Source organism: Rhopalosiphum padi, chromosome 4, assembly GCF_020882245.1.
Source record: "Rhopalosiphum padi isolate XX-2018 chromosome 4, ASM2088224v1, whole genome shotgun sequence".
In the NCBI taxonomy this organism is placed as follows: Eukaryota; Metazoa; Arthropoda; class Insecta; order Hemiptera; family Aphididae; genus Rhopalosiphum; species Rhopalosiphum padi.
The window spans coordinates 45,565,676-45,587,126 of record NC_083600.1 but is presented as its reverse complement, the minus strand read 5'-3'; the positions used below and the strand labels follow the sequence as shown (position 1 = coordinate 45,587,126).

At 25.2% G+C, this 21,451-nt stretch overlaps 1 protein-coding gene across 1 annotated transcript in view; it reads left to right on the top strand.

The window, feature by feature from the left end:
• The window catches only part of LOC132929609 (head-specific guanylate cyclase), a 237,184-nt gene that overhangs the window by 93,132 nt on the left and 122,601 nt on the right, over window positions 1–21,451 (top strand). Inside the window, exons 5-6 of the mRNA XM_060995082.1 lie at window positions 2,170–2,330; window positions 13,964–14,160. Of these exons, the coding sequence (XP_060851065.1) occupies window positions 2,170–2,330; window positions 13,964–14,160 (358 nt within the window). The remainder of the gene's footprint in view (window positions 1–2,169; window positions 2,331–13,963; window positions 14,161–21,451) is intronic.

The following is a 21,451-nucleotide window of genomic DNA, read 5'->3' as shown; positions in this document are numbered from 1 at the left end:
AAATTCAACATTATAAAAATAAATGAAAACAGAGGTAACTTTTAATTTAGTGCCTGAATAAATAATTGCTATAATATGATACATCCACTGTCTGAGTTATGTTTACATATACGATATATTATTACATAAATTTAAAGTTATTATGCATTGTCTTGTGATATGAGTTATATTTTCACAATGGTGTAATAAAGTAAATCAAACAATATTAAAAATAGTTTTAATAAACAATACAAATAGTGATAATAGCAGAAGCGTTATTATGACATGTACAATGTACAGTTTGAAAGCATGTGATTGAATGTAAATGTGTTACTATGAGATGGAATCATTATCTTATTAAATAGCACACATTGAATTTTGATTTAACCTATAGTTTAAAAAAAAAAAAACTATATACATTCAATATGAAATTAATAAACAGGATAATCAAGAACATATACATTTTTAAAAGGGTAGAATTAATTGAAATTACAACTTAATTTTGAATAATTAATACTACTTATAGTATTATTTAAAATAGTTATATAAAAATAAATATACTATACAATTTACTCTATGCCTCAATAATCTACAGTCAGTCCATATAAATTCCGAACATAAGTAATGTTAAAATTTAACAATTTATTTATTTTTCATTAAATTAATTACTATGTATAAAATATTAAAAATTATAAAAACTATATTTTTATAGTATTTTTAAATATTGAATTAATTAATTAAAATATTTACAAATAACTAAAGTTTTCTATATTTTTAAATAGTTTATTAGACTATTACTTATAATTATAACATTAACTTTATGGATAGTATTATAGCCTTAGTGTTTGAGGTATTCAAATTATCTCATAAACCTAAAATTTTTAAAAGAAACTATTAAAATGATTTCAACCCAGTAGATATACTGTAGAATATGATGTAACTATTATTGTATTTTTTTAAATTATATTGTAAAATATATTTGTTTTATTTTTTTATTTTATAAACAATAAATCAAAAAATATTACCTATTAACTAGTTATTAAAATAAATTCAAGTTATACAAGAGAAACATTAATTACAATTTTTAATTTATATAATATAAATAATTGGTTTTTATGTTCAAAATAATAAATTAGTTAATTTAAATTTATTAAAATGAAAGAACTAAACTTAAAGAAAAACTAAAAGAAAATTGATGAATAATTCAGATTTTTTTCAAATCAAAATGTTTTAATAAAAGTATTATTTTTGTTTAAATACGAATTTAATTTTTATTCCAAATGTTCGATTCAACAAATTATGCTACAACTATGAAAGCGAATTTTTATTATAAATTGTATAAAAAAAAGTACTACGTATTACAGTTTTCTGCTAAATTAAAGAATGAGAGAAGAACATCAATTTTATATTGAGTTCGAAAGTATAAGCTTAAATTTGAAGTGCTTTGATTAAAGTAACACTCCAGCAAGGGTTCATTAGGAAAGATATGTATTCACTACTTAAAGTCTTGAGAGGTCTCGGAGGTTTATAGCTATACAAATAAAAATAAGTAAGTACTTATTCTAGGCAGCCAAAAGATAGATGAAATTTAAAAACAATTTTTATGTTTTAATTTAATTTAAAATTATAACTATAGCTAGAGGAGTTAGATCAAATACTAATGCTGAGTTGTATTAATCCATCAGAAAGTTGGCCAAATACCATAAATCATATTTAAAAAAGTTTTATTTGTATAATTATTTCAAAAAAACAAATTATAATTGTCACGATGAATAAAAATTCATAATATATTATAATTTATAAAAAATTATAATAATTGTATGCGTATTATATTCGCAATAAAACAAAAGGGCAATGTCTCATATTGTGCATTTAGACGGCAATCATGACTTGAACGTGTGTTAGCGTTTCTTTCAAATCTGTAAGCGAAATATTCTGACACGCGTTGATAACTCTTACAAAAAATAAATGCATATTACGGTATGGTTTATCATTCTTGCTGGATTTAAAACCATTTTCTATGCCTTTCGTTATTATTATTATTATTATACATACATTCTAGCTACTTTATTGCACTATTACTATACATTTTTTGTCGTTGTGATTTTACATTTAAGAAGATAAAATAAAGAAAACCATCTGCCAATGACGTTGTGAATAATTTATTTGATTTTTTTCCCCACCCGGCAGGTGACGGTGCCAAAGTAATCGAAACCGTGGGCGCGACGCTCATACAAGAATGCCACGACGACCGGCAAATTCGAGCACTGAAGAGTTTGGGCGGCAACCTGTACCATTTCCTGACCACATTGGATGGTGTCCACGACGTCCTACAAATGGGCGATGATAAGGTAAGTAGTCCTAATAATGATATTGTATTGTTGTTTAATTTAATATCACAAAATTATGCGCAATCGCAAAGTTTCATCTAAAGAACAAAAAAAAAAAAAAAAAATAATGATAATAATCTAAAAATTTACAATAAACAAGTACCCCTACACTACTTGTCTAAGAGTTAAAAATGCTTAAATGAATATGATATTTTGAGCCTTATTATTTTTTTATAATAAAATGTATATTTTAAAGTATTCGAAGGTCATAATATTATTCTATATTAACTGTCCGTTCAATTATCATTATAATATAAAAATGATTACCTAATTAACGATTATATAGTCTAAAAAGTTGAACTTATTACTTTAATTATTTCATTCGTCGGTGCAAATAATCAAATCATTTATTAAAACTCTTTTGGATAAATAAAAACGTAACATTTTTTTAAATAATACATACAGGTAAGATGTGTCACGTTGTTAGGCAAAAAAAAAATTATATCATGAAAAAAATATAAGCCTATCGAATACCTTCTTTAAAAGTACATAACAATTTTCAAGTGAAGTTGCGGAAAGTTTGGTGTGTAAATAGACAGCTATAGTATACACATTTCTTAAGATTGTTGGTTGACAAACAGTCAAAATGTCAGAAGAAGGAAACGCAACTACTTCCCATCTAAAAAATAAATCGATTTTCTTAAATTATTGAAACATTGTCGACTGAAATATAATAGCAGAAGTTAACCTTAATTTTTAGACAAAATATAATATACTTTTCGAAATTATTACAATATAGTTATTATTTTTATATTAAACAAAACATCCGATATTTTAGCTCAACAATATTTGCAAAATTAACAATATTAATTTTTTTTTTTTTTATAATTTTCAAAAATTCAGTTTCCCGTTATTAATACTTATAATGTAGATTGTAGATAAAATATAAATTATCATATTTTTATATTTTTTTGGTGATCTTCAAATAATGAGATTTAAGAGTTCCAAAAGAAGCATATCTTAAACAATTTTATTTACATATTTAAGTCGATTTTCAATAATATTTTAATTATTATTCTGCAATACTAATTATTATTTTTTTTTATTACAAAACACTTTTCAAGTACATAGGACTAAAGTTAGTGTTAGTATGATGTAGTACGAATTATCAAAATTAAATAAAATTAAATGTGTCACATTTTATACACATAAAACTAAAATGTAATATTAATATATAGAGTTTGGGATAATCTTTGGAACGGCTGAACAGATATTTTCAGGTAGAATAGTTTGCACGTAGTGATTTAGGCTACTATAATTGTATTCCATAATTTTTTTTTTTATATCATGTTCTTTGCGTTAAAATTGGAAAACTTTTTAAATAGAGTGAAACGTTTTAGCAGTAATTATCACATACCAACAAGTTAAAATGGGTATTTTTCTCACAAGTTATCAAACAATTAAACAATAATCCAATCGACAAGCGGCTTTTTATTTAATTTACAAAGAAAACTACACATCAGAATTTCAACATAATTTTATAGAATTCCAACTCCTGTCCCAGGAAAATTAAACGACGAGGAAATAGGTATAAGCCCGTCAAACTCATTTCGTATGGTTAACATTTTGTTGTTTACATTTGTTGTTCATTTTTCTGGATTTATAATGCTCAACTGGCTAAAATAGTTTGCTTATGAATTTAATACATTTGCAATTACTGAAATACATCGAGCGATGACTGCTATATTCTATAATTAATCATTTATTGCATGACCAAACATGGAAATTACAGCTAATAATAATATTATTATATTATTATTACTTCACAATATTATACACGTAATATTATATTTTAATATCATGATACAAAAGATAGGTAAAATCGTTGAATTTTCAATATTTAATAAAATTGTATTTATTTTTATTTTGTTATGTTATTACTTAAGCTTATTGTTCTATATTGTAACATATGACTAAATATAGAATTTTGTTAAAAAAAAAAATTCGAATAGAGTTATTAAAAAAATATGTATACATCCAAATTATATTATATTGTTTAGGTGATGATATATATTATACATTCACCTATAATATGTATAATATGCTGTGCGTACTACACCATATTCATTATTATCTTGTGTTGTCACAATGTAAACACATAAATAAAATAAAAATCAGTACGTTGTCTACACATCATTATTCGTATAACATTGTATAATTATCAGATTATTAAATTTAGTTCATTATAAGCTTAATAATATACATAATTCATAAAATATAAATAGATATATTCATCTGATAATTTTTAAAATTACCCAATATTCCTCCTCTATATATTCGTAACCATATCACCGTAGTTGTTTCGCGCGATTTTCCTGTCACGGCCTTCCGTGTGTTATTCGATAAGCTGACCATTGTCCGCTGATATAGTATAATATAATGGACTTTTAATGTGACTTACATATTTAATGTCCACTCTTTCAGGTTGTGGGTTAGGGGTTGCCGAGGGCGCGAATGACGGTTTTTCGTTTATTACATTTTAACGTTCTTCACACCTCCAACGTTCCTTACACAGTCGATTAAATTCCATTTTGTTTTGCACTGTGACTTCGGAGCAGCGGCTCCAGGGTTCGTAGTTATACTTACACATAAATGTATATTCACCATGACTGGTGCTGTTCGCTCATTATTTCTCGCCGTGACGGAGAAATGTTGGGTAGCAAGTACGGTTGTTAGTGCTACTGAAATTCAACAATATCCTTTAATTAAATCCAGCTACTCGACAAACGGGAAAGCTGCACCCCCCTTCCGTGAAGTGACGGAGTACTAAATTTCTTCAAAGAATACCTCTCTACTACTCGTCCAAATAAATTATCTCCGACTGCAATATTATATTGTTATAAGAAAGCTCGTAGTTTGTTGCCGCACACTTGTAATATTTTTCCTGGACATTTATACATTTCACCCGCCAAACGCGAAAATATTTTACGTGACCCGAATATGCCCGTACGCCTGATCCTAAACAAGTGCAATGGCCCTGATGACAGATTATCAATTGCATAGCTTTCTCATAAAGGCATCTGCCTGTTAACATTACTCTCCCAGAACAATATTTTAGTCTGCGCGCGATCTCATATAGCAATCTCTAAAAATAATATCTGGACAGAATACTTCTGCGTTTAATATAAAAGTCATCAGTCATAAATACTCGTATCATAATGCATTATTTCAGAGAGCACTTTCGTACACTCAGAATAGTCTGAATGATCAATAATGAACCATTTGGGGTTAAAGGATTTCGAAGCAATAAAAAGAGTAATGTGTGTGGTATAATGATCAAGCGCTGTGTAACATAAGCGCGTTCTCCAAAAGAAAAAAAATAATGTATCTACCAACAGCGTTATTGACGTATTTATCATCGAGATAATAAATTTTTTTTTCATAAGTATTATAAATCTTCTGTATAACGAACGATATTTTATTTGACTCGAGTAATCTGAAATTTTGAAATAAAAAATAAAATTTTAGAAAAATATGTTATATTATATAAGGAATAACAAAAATAAAAAAGATTCGTATATAATAGAAATTTTAAGTTTTTTAATTATATTTTTAATTTATTTTGTTATGGTTAGCAATCATTCGTGTTTTTATTTCTACGTTGAATAAGTATTAAAAAGATACAATATATTACCAATTTATATTAAATCTATCTATAGGTATTGTTATATAATAATTTTTAAAATCGTTTATAAAAGAATTTTTCAAATAATTTTCAAAGATTGACATTTTTTTTTATATTTCACGATTAAATATTGCCAGGGGATATTGTTATAATATATGATTTAAAAAAAATTAAAATTAGGATCATTTTCATTTATTTAAAAAGCCATAAAAAAGATACCACTGTGTTTTCAGAACTGTATAATACTACTGTTATTATTAATGTTATTTGTTTTCAAAATAAACAACTTTTGCATTTATAATAAGATGTGTTCAAATAATTTTTTAAATTTTCATTTTTAGAATTGTATTCTTAAAACTTGTACAAAACCTCTGTCGTAGTCGGCTTCTATAATATAGACGTTGTGGTAATTTGAATAACCTTTATTTCTTCGATAATTTAAGATTATAATTTAAATTAATACTTTGATTTTTTTTTTTTTAAATAATGGTGAAAATATCACATATTTTTTAATGTTTGTGACACTTAATACAAATTCGTAACAGCTCACACAACACTTACACGATTTACATGCACTTAAATGTGTACAATAATCGAATTTAACAATACTCTCAAAACGTTCCAAGAAATGAATTATTGAGAGCAACTATTATTTGTAAACAAAACAAATAATGTTATTAAAAACGGATTCAGATATTTCATAACAAATTTCGTTAATTTGTTATGGCTGATTGATTGAATAAACATTTTCTCCTGTAGTTATTTTTGCACTGCCTCAATATAATCAATATTGATAATTTATATTTCAAACAAACTACTAGTACAGTTAATGTTGTATAGTATAATGTATAAATGACTTAATCATTTACTTATTTTATGTAAATGACTGAAATTGTAGTTAGTAATTGATACTGGCATAGCGCAAAAGAACCTTATAAGATATAATAGTATATTATAAACAATTGGTTGCTATATACCTTTAGGAAAACGTATTTTGCTCGATGCATTATACTTTGTAAGTAATGTAGTTGGTTAAAACAACCTTACCTAACACATCATTCTACTTTCTTATAACTATTATTTTTGTCTTTACTATCATCACTGCGGAACTACAGTCAAAAACAAGTTAAATAAAACTTCAAATGAAGTTAAATAGTTTTAAATGAGTTTAGGTTTTTGGAACACGTCCTTTGATTTTATCAAAAAAAAAAAAAACTAAATTGAAACTCTAAACTTCCTGAATCAACTAAATTGCAATGACAGAAATACATCTTAAAAAAAAATAATAATAAAACAAATTACAACTTTAGGTGTACCTATTTGTACAAAATGTAAACAATATGTTTAAATTAGTTATTATAATAATGAAGTTAAAAAAATCTAAAAATTTATAAGATATCTTGATTTACATTGGATAAAATACATCCAGTTATTTTAAGTGGGTCAGTAAAATTGTTGTTATAGACTATATTATATTTATATTTTATAAGTAATATGAAATCACATATTTTTTGCATACTTAATCTTTAAAATACTAAATATAATATGTATTATGTATATAATTGTATACATATAAGTATAAATATTATATAATATATTATAATATTGTGTTATTAACGTAATATTTCAACTGGATCACGGTCCTAATGTATTTTCACTATTCCTTAGACTACGACCATGTTGAATAGGGTTCTTTTTTTTTTTTTTTAGCGAAACCGTCACACCTCCCTGTCACATATTAAATTCTCTACACTTCATACCGTCCACAACTGTAGACCCATCGACCATAGAAATACGATGAGCCACATTCACGAAATTTCAAATGATTTCGCCTCGTAAAAATTAATAATTTCCATACCGATGTGGTACGCTATTCTCAGACGACCATCATCGTGCATCATAAGACTATAAGACTATAGACAGAAATAAACCCAGAAAAATATTGTTAGTGATGTCCATAACAATATACATAATTATAAAATATTATGTATTTACATATTATACATCATTTATGAAAATCCACACTTTACTTCATTAGATTGCACGCTGAGTAGGTACTAAAAATGCAATTTACCCGAATTTCCAAGAAAATAATAATACTATAACGTATGGACGACCTGAAGGAAATTGAACTGTTTGACCGTTATAAACTGTTTCAATAAACTCATTGTATAGTATAATATGTTGGAAGCGAATATAAAACGTACCTACATAAATACATAGTTCACGACATAAACTAACAAATAACGAAGAAAGATAAAACTGGCGTAGCACAAAAATGTCTGAGATTGGTTTTCAGTGAACACATATTTTATGACTAGAATTAAAAATAAATGTTTTTCTACATAACTCGCTTCGTTTTTAATATTTCAAAGATTTAAAGGCTTAGTCGAGGGTAAAAGGTAGGTTAGCTATTAAATTATAAATTTTAAATCTAAAATCAATAATTGAGTTTAGGTTTTTGCAAGTAAAATATAATAAACCTGAAAATCAATGAATGTGTGTAGCTATATCGTGTAACTGTACTTAGCTGATAGTAAATTATTGTTGTATTAATACTAAAATAATATATTTGTGTAGTTTTTATTCAATACACAGTGTTACAATGTATTCTGATAAAAACGCTTAATATAACAATATTGTAATATCTACATTTATTTGTATAAGTAATTTATTATGGTTTAATTTTAAACGAAATAACGGAAAAAGTGATTGATTCTAGACATTTTTATTCGTTAATTTAAATTTAACTATATGAAAATAAGTATTATTTTAATCTTAAGAATAAATTATAAAAAAGTAACATTATTTTATTATGTATTTTTATTTGAGCAACACGTCATATTTAATTTAAATAAGGTGCTCATTATTTTATGCTCAGTATTTAATACGTTATAATCTTAATTATAAACTAAAACAAGTATAAAATACACTATGAATCATAATAATATTATTATAAAAGTGGTTTACAGTTTGGACTGTTGTTTATTATATTATATTAATAGCTACGATTTTAGACTTACTTTAATATAATATATTACATTTTAGAAGATAAAAAATGTCTATTTTCGTTTAATTAAGGCTACAAATTCTTAAGCGTATCGTACATTCAAAGTAAACATTGGATATTTTATCTCATATTATATTAAAACTTATTTAGTAAATTTTCAAAAATAATTTGAAGTACCTACATTTTTTTTATTCTAACGGATTCTTTACCTTGAACCTACGTAATTAGTAAATAAATTAATAAATAATATATAAAACAATGTCGAAGTAACAAATTATTTTTAGGTTATTATACTGTTTGATGATTTATACAACGCAAAAACAAGAATGTAGCTAAATTAACGCCCATGTAAAATTATATTGTCTGCGATTTTACGTTTGATGTTGCATCGGTTAAAACGTAATACTATTATCTTTGTATTATTTTTGATGAGTCTGACGTCTATAGGCATAATAGGATTATAACATTGCACGTCGCAAACAGCGCGTCATACTACTATACGGCATACACATCATTATATTATATAATACGTCATCAAAAGTTCCAAAGTCGTGCAAAATAATATCGCGTGTGTTTTTCACAATAATAATGATAATAATAATAATAATAATACGGACTAGCGTACATTAAATATAATTACACGAAACGTTGCAGATCGAGGAATTTTACTATATTTTCTTGTCCTAGCCAGACTTCCATTAGATCCAATAGATAAACTATTATTATTATAATTGTAGAACATTGACGATTCGGTCTCGAGAAAATCCCGGGGACTCGTGAAAGTACGTTTGATTCGTGGGCTCACAATATTATGATAAATTCCGTAAACGGCACTCATCAATACTATTTTACACAAATAAGAGTGTATGTAGCCGGATCGCTCCTCTTGCACTTACCCTGCCACCAATGCCTTGCATGCACCTACATCATAATATTAACCATTGACCCAGCTGTACATTGAATAGATTTTTTTAGCACTACACAGGCCATCAAGGCCTCTTGCCCGTTAACCGCCAAACTTCTCCGTTCACCTCGATAGATATCTTACAGTTTACAATGGCGCGTTGACATCTGAAATATCTTTCCTTACTACAATCTTTCCAACAACTACTAGTAGACCACTAACGCCTTTAGTATTTTTTTATTTTTTTCGAGTTTCTACTTAAGACATTTCGTATTATAAGTATTCAACCATCAGATCACCTATTATTGCCAGCAAACTCTAATCGTTTTACCTTCCAGTTCAATATTTTTCCATTTATAATAATCTCCTTTTTTATTTCGTATAGGTCCGTGAATTTTCCAAAAAAATATTTCTTTCTAGTACTGATTATATCATATTATGTCATCAATTAGACAAAAGGAAATTTATTATTTTTATTTTAGTAGAATTACCGTAACGTTTATACTGTATATAGTTAATAATATGTGGTAAATCACGTCTTATTGCGTTAAAATGTGTCAAAATTTGGTAGGACGAAGTGTATAGATGTTAAGAGACAACGAAGTACGCAAAAAGTGCAAGAGAAACATTCAAGTTAAATAAAGAGTGGTAAACGCAGTTAGGAAATCATAATTTTTAAATATGAAAACGGAAAACTAAATTAGTGTAAATATTTTATTATTATAAGAGTTCAGATATTTAACTCCACTTTTCTGTTTTCGTATTTCATAAAGCTTTTATAGTCTGCAATTTACAAAGATTATTTTCATAAATATCAACTTAAAATCTGAATTATTGATTTCTATCAATTATTCAGATATTTTACTTTTGTATTAAAGTTGAAAGAGTATAAACTGCGGTTATATCCATACTTAGTTTACGGGCAAACGATTGGCGAGACACTATATTTGTTTATATAGTATACTATTATACAATATTATTGCTGTTAAATATAAATATTCGTATTTCCCAAGACTGTCAAAAAATAGCGTTATTGTTACTGTGTAAATTTAACAAAATAGTCACAACAATAACATATTATAGTGTAATATGATTTTGTTTACCGAAAGGGATGGTAGCTGTTTCGTTAAAAACCGTACGATATCACCACCATGCACCACTTCGTTGGAAATAATTTTTATGGTACACTTCTTTCCCTAATGGGAATTAAAACCCATAGCGGTTTTTGAATTTATTTATTTAGTACTTTATATACTGCGTTGTACACATATGTACTATTATATATTAAAACGTAATGCAGAATCTACCACAAGCTACTATTATACTGACACGCTGTCTATCTGCATACCATATCCATTGTTTTTTTTCAGCATTTCAAAAGTTATTTTTTTTCGTCTACTGTTATATACTTTACAAAAAATACACCACATTCTATACAACTAGTGAACGTTTAAAAAATATATATGAATTTTTCTGAGAGGAAAAATAATCGTTGTTAGAATACTCTCTCTGTGTCACACACACACAATTACGCAAAAATACTGTAATATTCATATCACCAGTCTCTTTCGTTATCTGATTTTCAGTCAAGAGTACCAGATTGTAATTTATGCAACTTTGATAATTATAAATTTATCTTAAATTATTTATAAAAATATATAGTTTGTAATTTTTAAACAGAAAGTTTCCATTTAAAGTATGCATTTATAATATATATAAAAGTGCGTACACGCACAAATATTTCAATTAAAAACAGTTAGTGTTTAGTAAAATTAATTAATTAATTTGTTTTTTATTTAATTTTATTGTTTTTATCATTGGTTATAATTATTCATTATAAACTGAAAAAATATACTTTTACGGCGTAATTTTTTTTTTCTTTAATGTCTATAAAAAGTTTTCTAAGACAAAATAATATGCTATTAATTTGAGAATTTTAAGATTTATGTTAATAGTCTGTTTACAAATATTTGCTACTTATATTTATTTTAAGTTATGATGTTTAAAGTATGAGACTTTTTTGTTCTGACTTACTTATATAATTTTAAATTTAACTGAAAAAGTAAAATCGATTGCAATTATTTTATACAGGGGATTTTAAATTACATCTATAGAAATAATAGTTGGTTTAAGTTAATTCAAATTTTAATTTTGTACAATTTAATGTAGTATAAATAATTAGTTTAAACTTATTAAATGCATCGTTTTTTTATGTATTTAAGTATTCACGTATTTGTGAAATAAAATTATCGGAAACATAAAATCTAAAATTGAATCTAATTCATAGTCTGTAGAACATATATCGCGATTTAATTATTTATAACTTTATAACTAATTATATTCTGCATTAAATGATTAATATTGTTCATTATACTATGCATAATACAAATTATTTCAAAACAGATAAAAACTCAATTTTATTCCATCGTGTTTGAACATAATATGTAAATATATAATTCGTATTAAAGTGTTAAAAACATTCCATATACAATCATGTTTTCAAATAATTGTTATAATCAAAAGTATTTACTTTCAAAATGAAAACTTACCAAATATAAAATTATTGGCGTATTGGCTGTTTAATATGTATTATAGTATAGGCAGGTATGTATTCTTTATAGTGAATTTGTATACATTCCTGTACGCTGTTTTACAATGACCAATTAAAAATATACAAACAAAGTTGCTCGAAATACGACCGTTTTATAATTATTTATTCATCGAGGTTGAATTAATTTAATTGGAACCGTTTGATTTTATTGTGTTTACGTTCAGATCGATTTTCGTTCCATTCGGAATGTCCGTAAACATTGTTTCTATTCTATAAACCGTATCCCTATTTGGAACGACGCATTCAATTATCACCCAAAGAGACGCTTTCTGTTAAGCTTCAAGAAAATTCTTATTCTCCAGGCACCGTCATCCCTTTAGCTTTAGACGCATATACACTGACGTGGTAGCCATTTTATGGCCTGAGGATTCGAATCGCATTTCGTACGGGTGCAAACAATTTGCCACACAATCCAAAAGTGTTTCATCGTTTATCACTGCAATGGTTGATAACCATTTTGAGGATCCTACTGGATTATTCACCGGTAACATTGTCGAAGTTTCGCGTTTTTATAACTGTTATGGGTGTAAAAAAAAACTACATTAATATTCGGTTAAAAGAAAGGCTTCAAACCAGCGAGTACTTATATTATTATAAATGTATTATTTAACGAAATAATCGACCGAACAGTATCATCTCAACGATTTAACTTTCCTATTAAAGGTAACAGTCAGTAGGAGATATTAATATAAATGCGAATAATGTTTATATGTTGTTAAAATCAACATTTCAATGAAAATTGTATTTTAGTTTAACTATGACAATAATTCTGTACCTACAATATTTACATGACGTAATTATCATTATTTTATAATATAATATCGTAATACCATGCTAAAATTTTTCTTTTCTTATTGAATAATTTATTACATTAACTCGACTGTTATATATAATATCCAATCTTTGAAACAATAAAACTATAAAATTATTTAACAAATGAGCAATTAATTAATAATTTAATTTTTCCATCTGAGACAATAATAATTTAATGATAAAATTAAATTAATTATTTCTTAAATACTTTTAATCTTAAAGGACATAATATTGTTTTTATTATTGTGAACGCGCCGAACAAACATTTTTTTAAAAGTCGTTTATTATAACATTTCTTACAAATAGTAATCCGCGGATGGACGTTTTTGGGGCATTAAATCTTATTTAAATTTAAAATGAACAATGTTAGCATAGAAATAAACGCGAGTACAAAAATAATGTTTATGTGATTCATTTTGCACCAAAATATCAAATATTTAAAATAAAACACAATTTTATTTAAATATTTAAAAAAATATTTCGAAACAATATAATTATTTTACTCATTTATGATGAGTTATTAATTTTGCACTAGATATAAAATGGAATTTTTAAATACATTCAATATATTATTTATTATTTATAATACTAGATTATTTATTTTTCTTATTAATGTTTTATGTTATTACAGGAGGCCAGCTCGGATTTAACGTGCCGACCAGGCGATGAGCCAGGTGTGTTGGACTTGACCCTTCGGACAAGTAGACCAGATGGAAAGCGTGTGGCCCACCTGTTGACCGGCACACTGTCCGGTGTCGCAACCAGGTTCTATGGGTCACGACCAGATATCCGACTTGGCATGCACCCAAGTGACCCGTCATTGTATAGGTAAGTTGCTTTGTACTCAATAAAACTTAGTGAAGCAAGTTTAAACAATTTGACAAATAGATTATCTTATAATTTATCGAACTATTTATGAAGAATATGTATACATAAATTATTAATAAATTGTTCGATGAATTACGTATACTGTATAACTATATAGTTCGTGAATGAGTATATCAATATGTTAAGGTGGTAAATGATATATTTATTTAAATAAAATGTTGATAAGTTAAACAGAATATATCAATAATTCATAATTCACAAAATTATTTTGTCATAGTTTATACATTTTTTATATGTCTGTATGACTGTACTTTAATTTAAAAATCTTTGACTTTTAATTACTGTTGTTACAAATTACATATTAACACTATATTCAAAAATCTATTTTTAATAGGTGTAAATAACATATTTATATTTTTGTACTCTCCATAAAAAAATAATAATTTTTTTTTTAGTTTATAACTGAATTTTATTCGGAAAAAAACAATTGCACGAAATAACACTATGACTTTTTGTTATGACAAATTTGTAGAAAAAAATAAGCTTTACCATTTTTACAACTATAATAGGTAGTATAACTAATTAGCTTTATTGTTTAAAAAAACTTTAATAATATATTATTACCTAGATACGAACATCTGTAAATAAAATTATGAAGTATGCGTACGTATATAATTAGAAATATAGACAATATAGACTGTCGTCAATTAATTATTTATATTAATTATTCGAGTAATACATTCGTATTTAACATAATTGTTTATTTATTTGTTTCGTTATAATATGATAATACATTGTATTACAAATTTACATATTTATAAACGTGTATATCGAAATGTTATTTCAATAACGTATACCAAAAATAAAAATAAATAACTCGATAGCATTTGAAATAATTAAATAGGTATACAATATATTTATCAGAAGTATTTTGAAATGTATACTCCACAATTACAAAACTATAGTTAAATACATAATAATATGTAGTAGGATTGGGACTTCCAATAATCCATTATTTCCATTTAACCTTGCACATAAAATTATGATATTATTTTTTTTATTTGCAATGACCATCCCCGAGGGTTGGTCCACTTTCCCATAAATTATTAACACAAAAAGCATTATCAAACTCGCAGTACATTATTATTATTATTTTTTTCGAAAATTGAAATCGGAGAGATGGAATTTCAATAAACACAAAAACCAATAAGGGAATTTAACGAATTTTACTGTGAAACCACGTTTACAAACAAATAATGGGGTGAGCGTTGAAAAAAGAGAATACAATTATGTATGTGACACACATTTTCAAATTACGGTACACTAAACTTTTGAAGTTTTTACCATTTTTTATTCATGTTTGACTTGCAACGAATTTCAGTAAAAGTTAGATTATTGATTGATTTTATGGTACAATTTAAGTAGATGCCTTTATTAGCACACGATAAACACTATTTGAATATTGTAATAAAAATATAGATTGTTACTAAATAGTTCAACATAATTATTTGAAAATGTTTAATATATATTTTGAGGATTTGTTAAGTCACCTTTTATTTACATTATTAATTTAATATCATTACGTTTCCATTAAAGGATTAATTGAAATCACAGAATAGATATCGGTCGTCAAATAGTTTCTACCAATAATTAATATTTTTGATCGAAATTGTGTAATATAATTTTTTTATACAAATGCTTACAATACTTAATACATAACCTACACAATATTTTAACATAACTGAAAACAATATTGAAATACTATTAGTTATTTAGTATTACTAACAACAACATACTATGGATTGATACATTTAATATTTTAGATATTATAGATAAAATGTATTACATCGATTTTCTGAAGATAAAAATAGTTTTTGAAATTTTCTTGTCGGTAGTAAATTTATGCCAATATTATTTTGAATAAAAATTATTTCAACTGTCGAATACATAAAGTCAGACCTTTTTTATCTTAAAATACCAAAAATGTTGTGTTAGGAAAGCATGTTTTTATATAATAATATATACGCATAGCCTATACAAACCTCGTAAATCATTTTAAATATGTAATTCCTAGAATATTCATATATTTTCAACACGTGATGATGATAAGAAAATGAATAACGAGACAACATTTGGAATAATAATGGTGACTTCAGTAATACTGGAATAAATTACGTTATACCCACGTAACAAATCCTATATTCTATTAAAACATTATTTTATGTTTTATGCATCAAATAACATTAATTTAAAATCATTCAATAATGGATTTCCTAAAAATATCGTATTACATATATTAATTATAAAAAATGCATAATATTATGTTCAGATACAAAAGCCAATATTTCTAAATTCTCGATGTTTTCAAGAAAATATTATAAATGACAAAGCATATTATTAATAGGTTTGATTCAAATTTGTTCACTCTTCTTTCATATTAGTTAAATATTAATATAACTATTATTAAAATCATATAATATGAGTAAATTTGTGTAATTTTATTTTGATTGATGTTATCATCATATAGACACTTACTTTTTACTTTTTAATAGAATATTATCCAACCACTCAATGAAAATTTATATAAAAATTATGTAACAATCATAATATTATAGTACTTTCATATAAGCGAAAATCCATTTAAAATCCAAATGTTGATAAAATAAATTTTTTCATTACAAAAATAATCTTATTATATAACATCATACAACCTACAAAATATAAATTACTCATATTTATATTTATATAGTGTATATTACAATAATTTGAAGGATTCTCGGTTCGTATATTTGATATTACATTTATTTTAATATCGAATGACAACGTTCAAAATGTATACAATAATATGCTCACATATAATATGACGTACGTGTAGAGTGGGTTTGTGCTTATTATTTATTTTATGTTTTGGTTGACGTGGATGCATGTTGTAATGAACTGGATAAATAAGAACTAACCCAAGAATTTCCCGATAAAAATAAAAAAATAAAAAAATAAAAAAAAATACGAATGAAGTATAGAAATGCATTTATATGGGAGCACGTCCAAAACTTTCGGTGGGGGCACAATAAACTTCACGGGATTCATTATTTTACAGGCCCATTAGACTGCCCCACCCGCTAACGTGTCGGTATTATAAATGCATTTTCAGATTCATCAACGTCACAAAAACAGCGGACTTTGAAAGCCAAAACCTCCCGTTTTTCCCGATTTTGGCCCACCAACCTACCTCCCAAAACTAGGTCATCGTTATAAATTGTTAAACGTTTACGGCTGTCATTGGTCGACCGGTCAGCAGATAATATTTTACGATTTCTTTGTGCATAATAATATTATAATAATCCAATATACACAAAAACTGTTGTTTTTTTTTATTCGAGACGTGATCAAAATAAAGAAAATGACGACGAATAAAAACTTATTGTGACGACTTATCATCTTTAAAAATATATATATTCACAAAAAATGTTTAATAAACAATTATTTTAAATAACATAGCATAAGTTATTATTCCACGCTATTTCAAGTACTTATTGACGTTATCGAGTTTTCAGTTCATTCTATGTAATATCTTAAATGCTAATATACTATATACATAATTAAACAAAAGTTATGACTACGTTTTTTTTTCAATTTTTTAAATATGAACTTTTTTTGTGAATAATAAAATTTAATTAACTTTTTCTTAAAATAAATAAATAACAGATAATGAGAAATAATATTGTGTATTATTTTAAAGATTTCTATGTAATAAAATTGCTAACCAAGTATTCAAGTCTGCTGTTTTTTTTATATAATAATGGTGTGTAGAAAATGTATTCTACAATGATATAACATGGATCTAAGAGGTGGATAATGGATTAAATCATTTAACCGGCTTCAAAAACGACATAATTTTAAAGATAAATATTTCGCATTGTTTTCTGAGATATAATGCCATTTTACAACAATGCATCAAATAACAAACTCTTATACAATTAATTTAATATTTATTTTACTTACTCGAAAGTAATAATTTACTAAATGGACTGATATTCATACAAATGAATACATATTTACTAAATTCATAATTCAGTTATTTACTATTTGTATATCTAATTGGATTGGAAGCGTCTAAGAAATTAAAAATATTTATTTTTATTTTTGCAATATTTTGCTTTGTTAAAAACAGTTTATACTAATACCAATTGTAATTTCATAATATAAATAGTTAATTTTTAAACATAGAAAAATATTCTAACACAATAATAAATATCTACTTTACATATCAATAAAATAAAACTGGATATGACATAAATAACATGTTTAAATGCGTTTTTTTTAAGACTTTGATTAGATCTTGGCGGGAAAAATATTAAGCTGCGTATAAATAAAATACAATTAAATGAAAATCAAGTAAACCTGATTAGAGGGAATTCATTGATTACAAGTCTGGCTCGTAGCCAAATACGATAATATATTATATATATATTGTTATATAGGAGTATAGGACACATTGGTGTGTTATTCAATCTACTGGCCTACCGTTGTTTAATTATTTCAACCATAGATCATACGATACATTCTAGTTTGTTAACAACAAAATTAACTTATAGTCTTGATGAAAACCACTGTTTTAGGTTCTGAGTGAAGTGATGCAAGTATTGATTTTACAGTCATATATAATATAATATTATTATGTTTTCTTATGTAACTGTCATGATCCACTTATTATAGAAGAAAAAATTCTTTGAATGTCAGATTCAATATAATTTTTGTTAGAAAATTTGTATATTTAGTTAGTACTTTGGAGGGTCATAAGTAAAACAGTTCCAGTAATTGGGACTAAAAAGAAGTAAAAATATAAAATTCTACGCGAATTCACTTTTTGGAGAAATTGGTTTATTTGTTGTAGTTCAAAAATAGGTCTATAGGTCTACCTATTTTCACAAGATATTTTATATCCAATTTTAATTTTTTTGAGACACTTATATAAGCAATATTGATTTTCGTTTTTTTTTTTTTTTTTTTTTATTATTATTATTTTTGTATCCATAACTTACCGCTCAGTCAAAAATATAAAATAAATTAATATAAAGTTCTTCATACGTTAATATGATAGCTTTTATAGATTAGATTGCAAAGTAAGGATGATTTTTTTTTTGTAAGCATTTTATTTCATATTTTAACAAAAATAAGAACGAATTTAGTTTTTTTATTGTAATTTAAAAATATTAGTTGTGGGGTCTGGAAACATTTACGTATACTAGTATATTACTATATTTTTCATGCACAATGACATTTAAAAAAAAATTAGATTAATGTTACGCTATTTTATTTCTTATTTAGTATTTATGCCAAAAACCGTTCTATGATAAGTCGGTATTGATTCAAAAGTTAATAACAATAATAAATTATGTAAATATAAATTATTGTGAAAATAAAATATTAATAATAAAATAAATTCATAATTTCTCCGGTAAAAAATAATTGAAATTAATAAAAATTGATAATATATAACACATTAAATATACGTATTATTTTTTTTCTTTACATCCATGTTGTACAATAAATTAAAACATTTCATAACTTATAACTGTGTTAACTGTATAACTTATTAAAACATGGGGGGATTTTAATTAAAATACAAATAAATTATGATTTAGTTGATATTTATAATTAAACATTGCTAAAATTGTTAACACATCACTACTAAGTATTAAATCATATTATATTAATTTTCCACGTAAGAACAGTAATTTGTTTGAAAGGTGTAAACGGTTCCTTTATGAACAAGTTTATTTTAATTTTGCATAAGTCCCATGATATCTGGAATACATTCAGTTGTAAAAAATATTTTTTATTTATAACCCTGACATTTTTAACCCTATAAATTGATTAGTGACGGTGTTAAACCAGCTATTTCAAAATCAGAGGTTGTATAGTTTGTTCCTTTGGGAATACTATCATAATAAATCGTTTTAATATCAGATACATCAGTGGTGATTGCAGGTAACAAAAAAACTTATGTTTTCTGCTTGAACGACTAAAATTTATATTTTCGTGAAATTGAGTTTATGAGTACACGTAGTAATACATAGTTTTTATGAAGAATATATTTAGACTCTAACCGGAATTGCTTTTGTATGCAATTATATCATTCTAATTATTATTATTTTTTTTTTTTGCGTGTCATTACTTACAACCACGAAGCTGTTCCAAACCAGTTTCAATAATTTGTAACTTATTTGCCATTAAATTTCATAACTGAAACATTATATTTTCAATAAAAGCACAGTTAAAATTGAAAAAATTAATAGCACCTCCTCTAGGTGGTTATATTAGCTCTAAACTGTTATCTGTAAAATTGTTTCAGCAAGTATTTGCAATTAACTGCAATTAACTGCAATTAACTGCAATTAAATGTTCTAAATATTTGATACTGACTATCTATTGAGACTCAAGTAGGCATTGATATCTTTAATATTATTATTTACTAGTTATTTTTGAATTTTTGAAAAAAAGTTTAAAAATTTAAAAATGTATTAAATTTAGATTTAAGATATTAAAAAAAAAAATAAAATAATAATAATTATAATATTAGAAAATTATCAAAAATATCAACGATAATTTAAATTTATTAAAAGAAAAGTAATATTATATAATATAATATACATAAAATAAATGCACTTATGAAAAATAAAATATTGTATTTATTGTACTTCAATTAAAATTATTATACATACTTTTATTCCAAATAAATATATTTTACTCTTAAACTTTAGCGAAATATCATATCGTGTTACACTATAGATGTAATGTAATTTAAGCTATACTATTCGTCATTCGATAACAATGTACTACTAACAAAAGTAATTTTATTGATAAAATATGATATCTTATATATTATGTATAATTCATTATTTTAAATCAGTTGTCATAATTCATAAGTCACAACAGCGAATTAATAATTTTATAATCACGTGATTTTAACATTCGAGTAGAAAAGCGAAATATATTTTGAACCGTTCGTATGAGATAAAAATGAAATGTTTAAATTGTATTGTATTGTCTTTACCTGGAAAGTTAATTAATTTATACAAAATGTTAGTTTGCGATTATAACAGACCGGTCACGTTTACATAATACTATGTGCATACTATAATATGCAATCAAATTAACACGATTCATTGTGGCATTAGTAATTTGGGTACCCAGATTAAACTTAGTAATAGTGTTACAAGTCTGAAACACATGGGATTCAACAAGCTCGTCGCCGACAATCTTTTGTTATACTGCATTGTGGACCCTA